The sequence below is a fragment of the Numida meleagris genome, chromosome 19 (assembly GCF_002078875.1).
Source record: "Numida meleagris isolate 19003 breed g44 Domestic line chromosome 19, NumMel1.0, whole genome shotgun sequence".
NCBI lineage: Eukaryota > Metazoa > Chordata > Aves > Galliformes > Numididae > Numida > Numida meleagris.
Genome location: NC_034427.1, coordinates 10,756,451 through 10,772,391, shown reverse-complemented (window position 1 = coordinate 10,772,391; position 15,941 = coordinate 10,756,451). Strand labels below are relative to the sequence as shown.

Genomic DNA, 15,941 nt, shown 5'->3' with positions numbered 1-15,941 from the left:
TTAAAAAGGAAATGGAACAGCTTATATTTTAGTTCAAAAAGGTACACCTAATTATAGTATGAGTAGATCAAGGCTGATCTACAGCTGCTGCCTTCTCTCATCTCAAGACTGTGTTGTAAAACAGAGTACTTGAATCCTGTTGTTTTTCCAGGCATAGGCAGAAGTTGGCACAAAGTTCCTCAGAAAGTTATCCCATGAATATTTTATGGACCAAGGAAGTGGAGGATATACACAACAGGAGACTGCCTTTTCTCAGGTGAATACACCCAGGCTTTGCTGTGATTACACAACTGATGTCCAGATGCATGTATAATGGATTTAACATAATCACCAGGCATAGCACTCCCACTGAGGTCACCTTTTAACTGAAGCAGGTGTCTGCTGAACACAGGCTGAAGTTGACAGGAATAATGTTTTACTGTGTTAATAGTAAAAGTGGGGATTTAACGCAAGACAAAAATTACCAGAGTAAAAAAAAAAAAAGAGCTGCTTATGTGCCAATGATGAGATCTGAAATAGTTCCTGAATGCACCTGAATGTGTATTCATAATGTATCTCTAATTTTAGAGCTCATGCAACATGGTTGTAATTCTGCCAAAAGTTCAATATTTGTAGATGAGAAGGCAGAGCAGACAAATCTTTCTTGATGCATCTCATGATGCTGTCCTGTACTCACAGTAAAAAAATAAAACTAAGTAATTCCTTAAAAAAATCCCTTGCTATTTAACAACTGCATCGCTTTGTGACTGACTTTATCTCTAATCTTAAAAAGTTTCTCAAGTGCATTGTACAGGGAAGAAAAAATAATCATACAGAAGGAAAATTACAGTACAAAGAAAAGCCAGTATCAACACGATTTCCAACAGACTGTAAGATCCATTATCTCTTCACTGCATTCTTTCTGCCTTAGCTCCACAAGGTTATTGCCTGTTTTCCTATGAAATAACACTATCAAGAAACATGGAATTATGGTTACTATTGTATAAAATATACAGATCAGTAGTCATACTTCCTACCTTTGATAGCTGTGGATTTATCTCCTTTCTCTGCTTGTGTAAGCCATATTGGGCTATGCTGCTAATGCTCTGCTGTTCTCTCTGCTGATGACCTTAATCTGTTCCACAGCTACTGGCTATCGTGGCATGCTGATGACAATAAAGGTCATCTCCTATTAAATCTCCTCTTCGTCTAAACACAGCACTAAGCACAGAGCGCCACCAGAAAACATGCTCCAAAATCAGCTCTAATCTTAAAATAAAGTTGCACTTCTGTGTTGTTTTCTCTTACATTTTGAAGGTTATTTGATGAAGGAGATGAAGAAACTTATTTTTAACTTTCGGACACCTGGATTCAAGTAGAAAATATTTTGCAGTGTCTGCCAAGTTCTCAGCTGCCCATCTGGCAATAAATAGTCTCTGGAGGAGCCCAGGATCTGCAGAGAAGAATTCAGGTACATTCAAGGTCTAAGAATGTTGTGCATGACGTTGTACATGTTTTGATGCACTTAATAGCTTTTTCTTTTATGCTAGCTATATTAAATGTTATGATAAAATAGCATGATAACCTAAAACTTTCTGTCCACAGTTGGTTATGTTGAACAAAACTTTTAAAAGCATCTAGGTGGCATCAAGGGCTGGGGCACTCTTTTTCAGAAGTTTAAAGTCTTGTAGGTGCTTATGATGTTTCTTTGAAAGGTAAGGGAGAGTTAGGATCCTAGTTAAATAAGCACTATTATTGCACCTCACTTTACAGACTGGGAAATAACATAATCTGTGCAATACCATCTACTCCATTCCCCTACTCTCAGAAGAAAGAAGCAGGGAAATTGTGTAGCTTGCTGAATGTCTCTCAAAACTGAGGGTTAAAAACGGAGAAAATAAAACTGGATGGAACATCAGACTAAAAAAGTTAAATGCTTCTACTCCTTCAGCTAAGTAATTCAGAATACAAGGTGTCTATGCAATATGACAAAGTCCCAAGTACAGGTTCTGATACATAGTTTCTGTAGCAGCAATGTGAGTCAGGGCCTGAAGCAGTGATTGAGCACCTGGTGGGAAGGCAGGGCCAACCCTGAGGAGCTCAGGTGCATGCAATGCCTCCAAGTGACCAGAAGGGCTGGAGCCAGGATCCACCCCTTCCCAGACCTCACTTAAGGGCTGGCAGTGGAGGCAAGGGCATCTTGCTGGAGATCCCTGTGTACCTGAGGCCTTCCAAAAGTAAGCAAATTTTCTTCCTTTGTTTCTGTGTCCATGGCTGCTGCATTTGGGCTTATCCTCATTTGCAGCCACAGACTTTGCCACCCTGCTATTATTGCTATACTTTCCATCACATTATAGTGTTACAGTTTCTTTACTCCTAACTTCACAACATGTCTTCTAGATTTTGCAACAAGTCCTGCACAAGTGAAAGAACAGACTTTGCACCCTGAAGAACACGGGCACTCTAAAATGACTCAGAGCTTTCAGACAAACTTGCATTATCAGCATTCTTTAGCTCATCTGTTCAGTTTTGAAACTCAACAGGATGCTGATTTTTTTCCTTTGAACCCAGTGTCAGCACAAAGGGAGTGGAGACAGTTTGTTTGAGTTTGTTGTGGGAGGGGTTGCAGAATTAACAACTGCCTACAACATAGCTGTTTTGTCTGTTGTGGTTTGTATTTGCAGTTGGATTATACAGCCCAGTTTCTTTTCAGTATAATACAAGAAGTGCAATTTCCAGTGCTAAGCTAACACCAAAATTCCACTGCTATAGTATCACCAATTCTCATATCAAATGTGAGCAAAAAAAGTCTTTCTTTTACACGTTGTTTTTTCAAAACGTTTTAAAACAATGAACAGCAAGAAAAGGTAATGATTTCTGACTGAGTTAAAAATTCAAGTGAGCAGTAAGAAGAAAAGTTTGAACAGTGTAATAAGTCATGTTATTATCTTCTCCAGGCCATGGAGCTTTGGATCTAAAGCTTACTCACTTCTGTTTTGTTTCTTAGAAAAGTTTTTCAGTTGGGTTTGAAGTTCATCCCATTTAACAGCCCACATCTGCAGGGGAGGTGAGGAATGAATTCATTTAGGTAAGCTGAAAGAGGTAAGGATCTGCCAGACTCCACTGATTTGTTCTCATCATATTCCTCTATCCCTTTCCCTATCCCCTTTCTTTCTAGTCCTTAAATTTTGTCCCTCCAACTGTAACTCCATTTTCTTTCCCACCTGCCTCACTTGTTCTAACCAGCAGAACACACAGCTGCTATGCACAAGTGCACTTCACATTCACTGCAGCATCAAAGCACTCAGCCATAGCACCCTGTGTTCATCTGGGCGTTGCCAGCCGTGACACAGCTGTGCAAGCAGCCAGCAAAGAAACCATCTGAGCATGCATGCATACTGATAACAGTGCACATAGTTTGTAGTTGCTGCACAGCTCACTACTCCAAATCAAACAAAGCTTCTTTAGGTGAAGTCTCCTATTATGAGCATTGTGGGTAAACAACCAAACTGTTCCATGACTGTACAGAGCCAAACAGAACCCTTCTGCTCTTAACAACAGCGAGCATTTGGTTCCAGCTAGAGAGACACATTCCTTAACAGTTAAGTTGTAGTATATGAATCTCAGTCAAAGTAGAGCAAAAACCTTCCCATGTGATCTAGCAAACTGAAGTCTGGTTGCTAGTCAGTGTGCCAGATCTATGGAAAGAGCAGTTATTAAAAAATGAGAAAGACCACAGCAGCTGCAAGTAGGTTTAATTTATTGCCACTTACAAATGTACATTTGAAGATAAACATTTGAATAAAATAAGCTATTAACTCTAGACTGTTCCTTCACCTCCATGCCCCACCCACATTACTAACCTAGCAATTAAAAGAAACGAATAGAACACAGTTTCAGGAACCAGGCAGAACTCAGATAACGTTTTATTTAAAATAAAAAACCACCACATACAGAAAGCAATATCCCTTGGAAGAATGAGAGTGCAGGCATATAAATAAAATAGAACAAAGAAAATGATCTTTGAAGAAGTTGTTGAATGCTTGCAAAAATTAAATAGCCTGAAATTTTTTCAGTGCAAGGGCAAACTGAATTTGTACTATGAAGGCCCTTAGTGCATAAAAATTAGGAAAAGATAAAATTGACTTTAAAACACCAAGTGATGCTGAAAGTTAAACGCACATCTGAAGTCACTTCCAAGCACTGCATTTTTTTAATCAGAAGTTACAGTACAGTTTTGCAGAAGTTTCAAATACACTTAAGTTGAAATGCTTTGTCAGTTGTAATAATCTTCTGTAAAAGCATGACAAAGCACAGTTTCATTTTATAAAGGTATTTTCAAATCATTTGTTTTAGAAAAATATTTAGAATAGTTAAACTTTTAAAAGATGTGTATATATACATACCTCTTTTTTTTTTTTCCTACTCATTATTTTCCACCTCTAAGTTTCCCACTTAAAATAAGCTGTTTCTCTATATAGCAGATACTATTCAATGGGCACAGAAATGGCATGCAACATAAAATATGCTGGAACAGGTGACATTACAGTTCTTAAAGGCTAAGAGAGTCTTGAGATTACTTGTAAGCTTAGAATCAAAATTGCAGGAAAAGTCCCTGGCACCAGAATGAAGCACCAGCTGACCTGGGGCTGGATTTTCCCATTATTTCTTCACACTGAGGGAGCCAGATGGGAACAGGCAGCCTCTGCTGAAGTCAACAGGACTACCAGCAGACTGGTGTATTATTTAAATAAGGATGTCAGCGTCGGAGCTTTAAGTTCCCACAGCTAATCACTGGAGTCAGTACCAAGAATCTGTAGCAAGTACCAGGAAACAAAGTGTAGAAAACTCAAGGTTTTCATTTAAAGAGCCTTATTTTATGAGCAAATAAGCTTAAAATGTAAAGGACCTTCTAAAACTTAGAACACTACGTTCAATTCAAAGGACAACAAAATGTTCAGTTTGTGTAACAAGTTATTTCCAGAACATGATCAAGTTAATGAGTATACTGTTAGTGTTCTTAGTATTACTTCCTTTTATGCTCAGGTATCTCTCTATTCAGCTTCAACAATATTTTCCAGTCCTTCACATGATTCCTTGAAATTTTGGAGTGAACAGCTATTCTCAGAAGTGCCATCAGCTTATGAAATTTTAAGGCTCTGTGCATATTGTACCCTTTATTTAATGGGGTCTTTGAAATGGAGACACTTATTCCATAAGTTTAAGTTTTATCTCACATTTCTGCATGTCCAGCCCAGCGGTATCAAATTGAGGAACAGAATTTAGGTGTTAGCAGATTAGAGACACTTCTGATTTACCTATACTGACTGAAAGAGAACATGAGTACCAGGTTAGCTCAACCAGTCGAACTAGTTAAAAAGCGTATCAAAAATATTTTCTACATTCTTTTGTATTTCAAGCTTCAAGTAATAAACTTTTTGTTAAACCAAGTTGTATCATACAACTATCAATACGTAACGAACAGAACAATGCTGGAACAAACCATTCTCCTTAATTCTGGGCTTGGTCCCAAGAGGTAGTCCGTAAGTCACACAAAACCAAAAGTTCCACAGAAGTCAACCAAACATGCCAGTCTCCCCCAGCACATACAGCCTCCTCTCTAAACGAGGCTATTTCTTGTCTGAAAATATAAGTTAGTGTTCATGTAAATACAGGAACTACACGTGAAAATTATTTCTTCATCTGCAACTGAAGTTCGGTCCAGCTGAACCAATATATTAATTAAGCTTTGCCAATCAACCTCATTAGTAAGAATTTGGCTTTTCTCCAAACTAAATTTGAAACATACCTAATACATAGGTATGCCCTTAAATAACAAAGAATATATATATTTATGTTTGGAGAGAAGCTTTAGATTGCTAATCCTTGTTAGTAATACAAATATATTTACTATCATTTCTCTACAAATGCTGCTGCCGCCATTGAATTCCTCATCGTTCCTCTCGCCGAAGCTGTGAACTCCTCAATTTCAGCATTGAGTCTATTTATTACCCATTCCAATGCTTCACGGCCCTACGGGTTAGAAAAAATAAGTTTTAGCATATGAATCCTAGCAATGTGCTAAGTAGGAAAGCAAAGGTACAGAAACACACAGCTCTGTGACGTTCTTTACTTCAAAACCCTCATCAGTGCAGAAAGACGTACTGGCTCACACACCAAGACAAGACTCCTCCTGTCAGCAGTGCATGAGCCACAAGGTGGCTTTTGACTCCGTTTGTGTTTTATCATTTTTGAGGCTGAACTCTAAGGGTAAACTCTGCAAAGATTCCCAAAGGAGGATCCTTCAAACACCGCTTCGTTCCTCCACGTCACTGCTTCAGATGAGTTCAATGCGTACCCTGTTTCAGTAGCAAACCTAACAGACAGCATCATAGAGGGCAGCAAAGGAGTGACACAAGACTGAAGTGAATGGAAATGCTTTTCCAATGAAGATTCAGAGCACTTGCCAATAGTATTTATTATCTACATTTGCAAGAAGAAAAAAAGAGCAAGTTCAACAAGCTCAGCATTCAGAAATCTACGGTACAGACAGAATTGCGTGTACCCTAAGACTGCTGACAAAACCAAAAAGTAACATAGAGATTTGTATTGCCATTGCCATTTAGCCAGTGGTCACACGTTACGCAAAGGTCATACTTTACTTACTTTATTAGCATTGGAAGAAATCGTGTTTGCCATTAATCCCTCTAGGTAACTACTGAGACTGACGCCTTTTACAGATATTATTGCTTCTTGTGTCAAAATGGTTCTGAAATAGAACAGAAAATTAATTGTCCAGAGTAGTTTAAAACAATGCGCTGCCTAAAGGCTTCTTGCTCCTCCCTAACAGGTTCATTCTGTCATCACCTTTGCTGATAACACAGAACAACCCACTGGCTCAGCTGCTTAACTGCACGTACTTCTACACATGAAACGAAAACCAAGAGTCCCCATTAAGTCCAAGTGAGTCTGCGGCACTCAGCTATTTCCAACTTCAGCAGCCGGCAGTTAGAGCAGACGCAGAGGTGGAGTGAAGATACACTGGAAAAACAGTATTAACACATCTCCTGTAGCAATGGGCTTTAGCCTTTCCCATGGCTGTGAGCAAAAAATCTTCTTCACTAGTTCCAGGAGTACAGATTCAGCAAGCTTTAAGGTTGTTTAAAAAATAATAATAATAAATAATGTCCTCCAAAACGATATAACAGGCAGCTAAATGTGCTGTGTGCAGGTTTTGTACTTGGGCTGATGAAGGGATCAAAAATCAGAGCTGGTAACTGCAGACATACAGATACACTCAGCTACATGCAGGACACAGCAGAACTCCCTAAAAAACTGATTGGAACCAGACTCCACTGCATCATGACAGCAGCGCTCTGCAGAAACAAGGTAGCTAAAGAAAGTGACAGTATGTTACCTCTTTTTTAAACAAGATAGCACAACAGAGGACACGCAAACCCCACTGCGTCATCCTCTGTTTAAGGAAGACCAAGGCAACTGACAGAGCTAAAGTCTGTTCTGCCTCTGGGCAATCTCAGAAGGAAGAGGCACTTACCGGTCTGGTTCATGAGGGTGTGGTTTATAGACAAGCCTCTCATCTACCGACACTAGGTTTGTAAATGAAATCTGCAGAACATAAAACAAGATTACCCCTCAGTAAAAATATTACAGAAGTGTTACCTAAAACTGCAGATACAAAGCTAACACTTATATCTGATTTAAACAGTGTTTTCCTTGCAAGTATTAGCTTTAAGGTTGTAGAACTTGATAAATCAATCTCCAAGTTCAGCATTTGCTGATCTCGTTGTCTTTTCTTAGATTTTTTGGATCAGTTATCAGCTACCAACGTTCACCACACACAAACCACCACGTTCTTCTCATGGGAGCAGAAAGCTGCGGCAGAACATAAAGCAGATGTTCCACCATCCGGAAACAGAGACACTGTGCACCAAAGGGCTTGGAAAAAAACAGCCCAGAAGAACACACAAAACCAAGTGCCGGTCATCTGCCCATCACTATGTTCAGATGCTTCACAGCTAACAAGTACCAAAAACGTAGCTCCCTTCTGAGAAAAAGAACCGGTCAGCTATAAACACATCATTAATGGTGAAACATACTGCTCTAATGCAACTCGCAAGTCATTTTTAAGGTGACGCTTGTTTTCAAATTTCTAAGGCACGACTGTAACCTGCATCGATCTGAATCGCATCAACAAAACCAGAGTACTCACGTTACTGGATTTAAGCTCCATTGTTTTCTCCACGGGGTCAACGATGGAGTGCTCCTGAACATACGTCTTCGTTCTGCTCGTGCCAATGAGCTAGGAGAGGGCCACAGATACACACAGTCAACAACTACCACTTTTTATAGTGCTTTTAAATGCACAAGCAGTGGTAATTGTATTGAACAGGCGCTGAAGAGCTGAGGTTTAGCTAAAAATAAAACTACTCAGCTGAGGCAGATCTCATTTTCACAACTGGAAGCAATCTAAGACCTAGTCAATTTTCAGCTACCTGGAAGTCAGTACACATAGCACTATTACAACTTCCTCACCCAGAGCTGCTTGAACCTGTTACGAAATCACTCATTTCTATTACAGCATCCTGGTTCACAAACTCTCCGTCCCTGTCTCGCCCTTCCCAAGCTCTGCCGTAGCACACGCACCGATTTCACGATGGATGGGATTCCCCACTCGGTGCTGAGCAGCCGGTGGCTGTGCAGCTTCCCGCTGCTGTCTATGTGTCTGTCCAGGACGTCCACTCCAACCACGCTGGGGTTCATGGGGTTTGGGTACTTCTGCATGGCAGCTGTCGTGACCGTTTCCCAGGGGTGACTGCCAAAACAGAACCAAGGCACAAGGTTGTACACCACAGCTTTGCAGCCGGATTCCTATTAAAACCGAACCCCATGTATCAGTCAGGTTGTGCTTTTACAGCCGTTCAGTTTACATTTCTTAACTGCTGACGTCCTTCCCCAGCAGAAAGCAGCTGTCCTGCGGCCGGGGCAGCAGCGGGTGGTGGGAGTTAAGCACACAGAGCACCTGGCCCGCTCAGCCCCGCGCCCGGCAGAGGCGGGCGGCACACGGAGCCCGCAGCGCGGGGGGCACGAGCGGATCCACGCTACGCAGGCGCGGTTTTTAAGCCCCCGGCGTCCCCCGGTAGCGGTCCCAGCGCAGCCCGCGAGGGGCGGCCCCGGAGCGGGTGCCCGCGACCCCGGGGCGGTGAGGCCGCGCAGCGCAAGGTCACGGGGAGGGGAAAACCGCGGCCGTCCCGTCCGAGAAGGGGCCGGCACCGAGTCGGCCCGGGGCAGGCGGCCCGGAGGCGCGGAAACCCCCTCAGACCCCGGCCTAACGGAAGAGGAAGAAGAGAAGAAAGAAGAGGAGGAAGCAGCAGCCTCCCCGCTGCCCCAACCGCCCCCGCGCGGCACTCACTCGAACACGTGCTCCGAGGTCCAGATCTTCATGGCGGCGGGCGCGGGGCGGCACCGCCGCGGCTCTCCGGGCGCGGGGCCTCTCCGTCACCCCGCGGTGCCGGGTCGGGCCGTGCCGCCGGCGGCAGCCGCGCCTGCGCAGCCAGGGCCGGGCCGCGGCGGCGCCCAATCCCCGCGCGGCGCGGCGGTGACGCAGAGGTCGCGGAGCCCTTGGAGTCGCGCGGAGGGCGTCAGACGCCGGCCCGTGCCCCGCTCACTGCGCCTGCGCGCGGCGAGGCGGCGTCGGGAGTCGCGCCCAGCGAGCGCCGCCTGCACCACGTGGCACCGCGGGCCCGCCCCGCGCGTTGTCCTTCCGACGGCTTCACGGCTTTGAGTGACTCTTCCCGTCTCGCTAACGGCAGCGGGCAGGGCGGCAGCTGCCGCGTTTCTTGAACCCTTTTCCCCCGCGAATCGAGGCGCGGGTCGAGAGTACAGCTCAGTAGCGTTGGTTAACCAAGAACTGACTTCTGGATGCATCTTAAAGCGTTTCAAATTGTGCCGCTGCAGCTCACTAGAGCGCGTGTTTCACAGGTGCAGCCGGCTCGGCCCGGTCGGACTTCAGCAAGAGAAGCCGGCCCCGCCCCGTGCCCCGCACACGGCCGCCACCAGGGGGCGCCGCGGCGCCGCGCGGCAGCGCTGTTAGGTAACGGCGCGCGGCCGCTCCGTTTTGTAAGCGCGTGGGCTGCCCGGAGCGGTTTTATAACCCTCGCTTACAAAACTGCCTCCGCTGTTTTCCCTGTTACGAAACACCTTCCGTAGCAGGCAGTAATTGTCCTGCGCTGCTTCTCCTCACATCCTTGAAGCGAGATGAAGTGATCTACAAGATTAATAAACAAGCCACATAATCCATCATGGCAACAAACGCGCGTTGGAGCTTCGTCAGGAACCTCCTACCGCGATTCTCAGTTCACCAGTGTTGGAAGTGCCCGGAGTTGTGTACAAACCGTGCATTTTTTCAGACACGGCGAGCAGAGCAGGGAGCGCTGCTTGGGGGCTGCGTGCCCCAGGTGCCCCGCTGCTGCAGCCCGGCCTGCCCGGCCCTGCCAGGTGCGGATCCTCCACATGTTGCCATGTATCCTTGTTCAATCAAACATCAAAGATGGAAGCTAGTACGCAGAGAAGCTTCAATTTAATGACAATCAGATTCCATCCAGTAGTGAATACTTTTGTGAGAGCTCCTAAGAGAATATATTTTTGCCGAAGAGACCAATCTTGATCTCATTTTTCCTGATGTGTCCGTCACACTCACAAGACTGTTCCTGGCCGCTGCCAACATGCCAGCATCATAGCATCACAGCGTACCACATGATCGCTGGAAGACTCTAAGTCCATTCTTAATCCACTGCAGTCTTAACACCCGGTGATTTTTGCCAGTGGAGAATTTTGGGCAGGATGTGAGACACGCCATGTGCTTTAGGAGGTCTCACAGAACAGTGTACAGCTGTGGCAGATGGTGACCCTGGAACAGAGCGGGCCATTCCTCACACACACTCATACCCATCCGCCTCCTGCAGCCTCCAGTCTTTTCTTTCCTGGCAGGACACGCTGACTGCTGGAAGCAAGGCAAGAAGTCATCTCCAAGGAAGAGCCATGCCAGCACAGGGTGGAGATGAGGAGCTAGGCCGCAACAGTTCATCCACAACTTCACGTTATTTTGTGAGGGGGTTTTGAGTTTCTGCATTGGGGTGGTATCAGCGCTGAACTACTGATACTACTTCCTTTAAAGGAATGAGAAAGGTATAAACAGTAAAGCCATACATCAAGTAAAGAAGAGTCTCACTGGTGTTTGAAAATACTCATTGGTGGTTGCGGAGGGAGAAGTTGCAACATCACCAATGTGAAGAATTCAAAATGCAGCTTGAGAATATTCCATCCCTTTTGTAATAACCAAAAATGTAATATTATAATGTTAAATATATTGTCCCCATATATCTTGACGGCATCTGTCTCACAATTGAAAGCAAAGAAAGTATTCTTTCATTTAAATATCTCCTGTCACTGGTGCTACTAAGATGAGCATTAAGGACCACAACAGATGCCTACACAAGAATATAAAAACCTGCAGGAACCCAGGGTGAGGTTACTTACTTCATACGTATCTTCCAGGGCCTGTTTGCTTATGATGCTTCTGAATGCCACGGATGCACGAAATGGGCCCTGTGGTTGTAGGCTTCATATAGATTTTGGAAGGGCAATCTCCTTGGTATGATTAAGACAGACTTGAAATTGCTATCAGAATTGTATATAAAAGAAGTCTGATGTTCCTGTAAATTTATTTGCAGGGCAGTGCGTTATAATTTTGTATATTCACATCCATATTTGCCAGCAGGGTGATGTGAGTTGTCCTCTTTAAGCAGCCTCATAAAACATCCATCATTTTGACTGAAAAACAGAAATATCAGGAAACACCTTACAAACCAAAAGTTAATTTATCTCCAGCACTAGGTCCAGGTCCTTTATGTATTTCATAATAGCTAACAACACGCCAGACTGCCAAACCTACAGGCAGACAGAGGTGGCTTCAGCTATTTGCAAGAATCACGCAGACAATGTGGCACACGAAACTCATCCTTCTTCAAGGAGGAGGATGTAGAGATCAACAGGACCATTTCACAGTACAACAAATCACCAAATTCGGTACAGTTCCAGCACTTCAAAGCTATGAGTGAAAATATAATGGCAATGAAACATTCCCCAAATAATAAGAAGAAGAGAGGTTCCTTTTATGCCCTCTAGATAAAGCCTGGTTCATTTGGCAGGAACTTAAACCTACAAAGAAGAGCTAGCTTTCTGCAGGACCAGTTTGCTGATATTACTGGTTACAGCTGCGTCATTGACAAGAAGCCAAAAAATGGAGGAGACAAACACATACAGCCACAAACACACCATCTGACAACAGAATAATCTTAGGCTAGTTTAAATCATCTCTGTAAGTACAGCCCAAGTGGCCCTGCACTCGTGCAGCAGAGTATTTTACACCACAGAAACCTGCTGCCCCTCCAACACGCTGATGTTCTGTACTGCCAGTGAAAGGACGGTAATGGGCAGTCTGATCTCTGACACAGGAAACATGAAAGAGCAGTAAACACACACGTGCAAACCTCCATTGTGTCTGCCAGCACCTTGCCAAGAGAATTAGAAGAAACACACTTTCGGATAACATGTATATAAATAACAATTTTCCAGCATCTTTGTGTATTCACCTTCAGTATTTTCCTTGATCACGACGACAAGCAGAGATGTGGAACACAGGCTGCAGGAGTCCTGTCAGACTCCCAGGATTCAGAATACCTTGTTGCCTGGCCAGAAAGTTTCCAAACCACCTTTCAATGCCAGGAATTTCAATTACATGTAAACCTATGCAATGGAAATAAAGGACAGGAAAGTTAATTGCTCACTCAGCAGCATCAAACCCAGACGCATGCAATATCATTCTCTGTACTCTGTATATACAGACATGTATCTTTGCAGAAATGAAATGCACTGAAGTGCAAACCACAACACACAAGTTTGTCTCACACAGCTTTTCTTGTCTTTCGGGGAAATAAAAGATGACACAACAGGAAGAGTGTCAATAACATAAAAAAAGGGAGAAAGAAACTTTGCTCTTCTGATTGAAACCAACAAGAAACTCTTTTCCACAGATTCATGTGCAGATTTGGGATTTGTTTTCCAGTAGGGATTGTACTACAAGGATTCTTTCCGGAGTTTCTTAACATGTATTATTTGTCTACCACATCAAGCTTTGTATGACTGTAGTCAAAAAGTGACTCTGTTCTGTAGCATGGTGATACAGGCAGGGTCAGAAAGAGGGATGCATTTTCTTAACAATGCTATTGTACACTTATTTCCTGTTTCAAAATGACCTTTATTTCCTTCTCATACACATTTAGTCTGGTTCCAAAAATAATTTCTGGGCTCTAAAATAGCATATGATCTTGTGAAAGCCACCTGAGATTTATTTGTGGGAAGGAAGGATTTTGGGTCTGGAATGCCTCCATATTGGTGTTTCCGTTGACTCAATAAAACAGTCAAATTACTAACACATTGAGATTATTTACTACATTACATAAATTAGTTCAACACGTTTCTCAGAGAGTCATTTAATCCCTCTCTATGGACGACATCAAAGGAACAGAACAGCAGCACGTCCTTTTGAGTTTTTGTTAACTAGCATTTAATGTCTCTCCCTTTCCCACACATCCCCCACACCTTGAGAAGAAGCAAACCAACCTCCCTCTCCCAAACTAACCAAAACAAACTGAAACAAACCCTTACGTTACCTTTGCTTCAGAGCATTTAGTTTTAAGTTGGAGTATATAAAAATGTGCACTTAATTGAATGATCTGGCAGAGCTTGGCCCTTAAACAGCTTTCAGCTACAGAATGATTCAGCTTCCATTTAAAAACTGACACAAAATTTCTAGCAAGTTATGTGCTGTGTGACTCAAAAGAACCATAAGTTGTGGTTTTTTGTTTTTTGTTTTTCAATAGTGCAGATTCTTTAACTGGTGTAGGTCAAAGAGTTTGATTCTGGCTATGCAAACATTTGCATCTTGTCCATATCATCAGTGGGAGCAGCAGTTGCCATCAGGCGTTTGACTTAAGTGCAGATACACAACGCTGTACAGTTTGTGGATGTAACACAACTCTTCTGTTGTCTAGGAAACAGTCTCTTGAAATCTGTGTAATATGACAATTACCAGCTAGACAATGTTTTTTCTTGCAAGCATCACAAATGTGCATGTGATCAAGTAGGCAGATGATTATCATGTTATCACCCACAACTCATGAGCAAGCACAATAACAGCACAATTAAAGATAAAACATGTTTTAAAGTAGTTTAACACTGCTGATCATTTGGTATTGTTTGGAAATAATCATGCTTCTTCCCTATATCTGATCCTTGTTTAATTCTAAAGACCACAACATCTCTTATGAAAGCACACCGGGCTCTTAAACGTTTGATGAATGCAACTTTCCAATGTAAAACCTCAAAGAACCAGTGATGACAGGTAGTGGTCGTGTCATATTACATGTTAAATCACAAATATGGAGCTGTATATGCACTCATAGTCTTCAAACCATGCTCCTTTATCCAAAGTGTATATAAAACTCTTTGACTCAGACATCTTGGACTCAATCAGACTTAAAGAAACCACAACCTGGAAATAAAAGCCGAAAATTCATCATACATTTTCAGTTATACTGAAACTAAGCTGTCTAGGAAGCTGTCTGCGACTTTGTGTTTCAGCAAAAGCAATAATTAACGGAATAAATAACAAATATAAATGAAAAAAAAAGTTAAATCCAAAGCACAAAGCAGCAAACTTACTATCGTGTGAATGAGCCAACTTCAATTAATGCCATTTATCTCCTCAGAATGTGTAAGTTCTCTGTTATATGCAATGAGTACAAAACATAATAACCACAAAGTTAAAAATACAAATTGAATAAATATTTGTACAAAGTAGATATAGCAATGACTAGTATTTTCACAGAACAGTCATTTAAATTCATTTTTTTCAAATCTAGTTCTTGCATTGCATACATTAATATATTTTCTTACTAGCTGCCTCAATTTATTATTTTCCTCTAAACATAAGATTCTTTTAAGAAATCTCTTACATTGCTGCTGCACAAGTAAATAATATCCATGTCAGTTCTACAGCACTAAGTCAATAGGAAATACATTGTTGTCAGCAAGATCATGACTGATAAGATGGCAAAACTGGAGTCTGAGATTCTTGGTTAATGTCAGTGTATGGTTTTAATGCTCAAAAATAAGAATCGGTCTATTATATAGTCTGTGACGAATTCAGGGGATACAGTACTCTGCAGTACATTAAATACTGTAAATCAATAATTACTAGAAATTCAAGTCTATAAAAAGGTAAGATTAAGCTTGTAGGAGCTACAGCTGCTTTTCTTTTCAATCAAGATATGAATACCACGTATCTTCTAAATAAGGGACTCCCAAATGTGCGATAGTATGGGTACCATAGGAACAGAAAAAACAAATACTGCCTGAGTGGCTGAATGTTTCCCTGTGCATATGGACTCAAACAGGTTCTGGTGCTGCCAGATACATTAGCAATGGAATCAGCAGGCATAGGGAGGTCTAAGTAAAAAATGATATTAATAAAAAGCCTCCACAAAGCTTCATTAAACACAGAAATTCGAGACAAGCTAGGATAAAGAAGTAAAAATAAAACATAAAAAAATTACTTAATTCAGTTATTCCAAAATCAGAGTTTGTTGCTGTTATAAACATGTATTTCAGCATAGCAAACCTATCTAACTCCCTGCTGAAATGTTCAAAATTAAAGGAGTACTTTCAAAACTATATGAACACACACACAAGGGGTCTGAACAGATTTAAACAAAAATAAGTTAACTACAACTGCCTGAAAGAGAACTCCTTCTTCAGAAAAGTGATGGTGAATATTCTTTTCAGTTCAGTAATTACTCCCAGGGTTATTCAAATAATCACGA

The 15,941-nt window shown here is 42.3% G+C and overlaps 1 protein-coding gene and 2 long non-coding RNA genes across 4 annotated transcripts; 1 reads left to right on the top strand and 2 right to left on the bottom strand.

Moving 5' to 3' along the window:
• PRELID3B (PRELI domain containing 3B) lies at nucleotides 3,723–9,552 on the bottom strand. Of its 2 annotated transcripts, none has more exons than XM_021416900.1 (6): nucleotides 9,410–9,552; nucleotides 8,644–8,812; nucleotides 8,210–8,299; nucleotides 7,535–7,605; nucleotides 6,646–6,748; nucleotides 3,723–6,012 (listed from the first exon to the last, which is right to left on the bottom strand). In XM_021416900.1, exons 1-6 carry the CDS (start codon nucleotides 9,439–9,441, stop codon nucleotides 5,893–5,895), a joined length of 585 nt encoding a protein of 194 aa, XP_021272575.1. In that variant the 5' UTR covers nucleotides 9,442–9,552; the 3' UTR covers nucleotides 3,723–5,892. The 2 variants fall into 2 exon arrangements, with proteins under 2 accessions (XP_021272575.1, XP_021272576.1); XM_021416901.1 differs by lacking the exon at nucleotides 9,410–9,552 and adding an exon at nucleotides 8,928–9,072.
• On the top strand, nucleotides 6,642–8,104 carry LOC110408310. The gene is made up of 2 exons (XR_002444285.1): nucleotides 6,642–6,942; nucleotides 7,798–8,104. It is a non-coding gene; the product is annotated as an uncharacterized LOC110408310 (long non-coding RNA).
• On the bottom strand, nucleotides 10,555–14,880 carry LOC110408420. Its single transcript, XR_002444321.1, has 3 exons — nucleotides 12,651–14,880; nucleotides 11,536–11,829; nucleotides 10,555–11,165 (listed from the first exon to the last, which is right to left on the bottom strand). It is a non-coding gene; the product is annotated as an uncharacterized LOC110408420 (long non-coding RNA).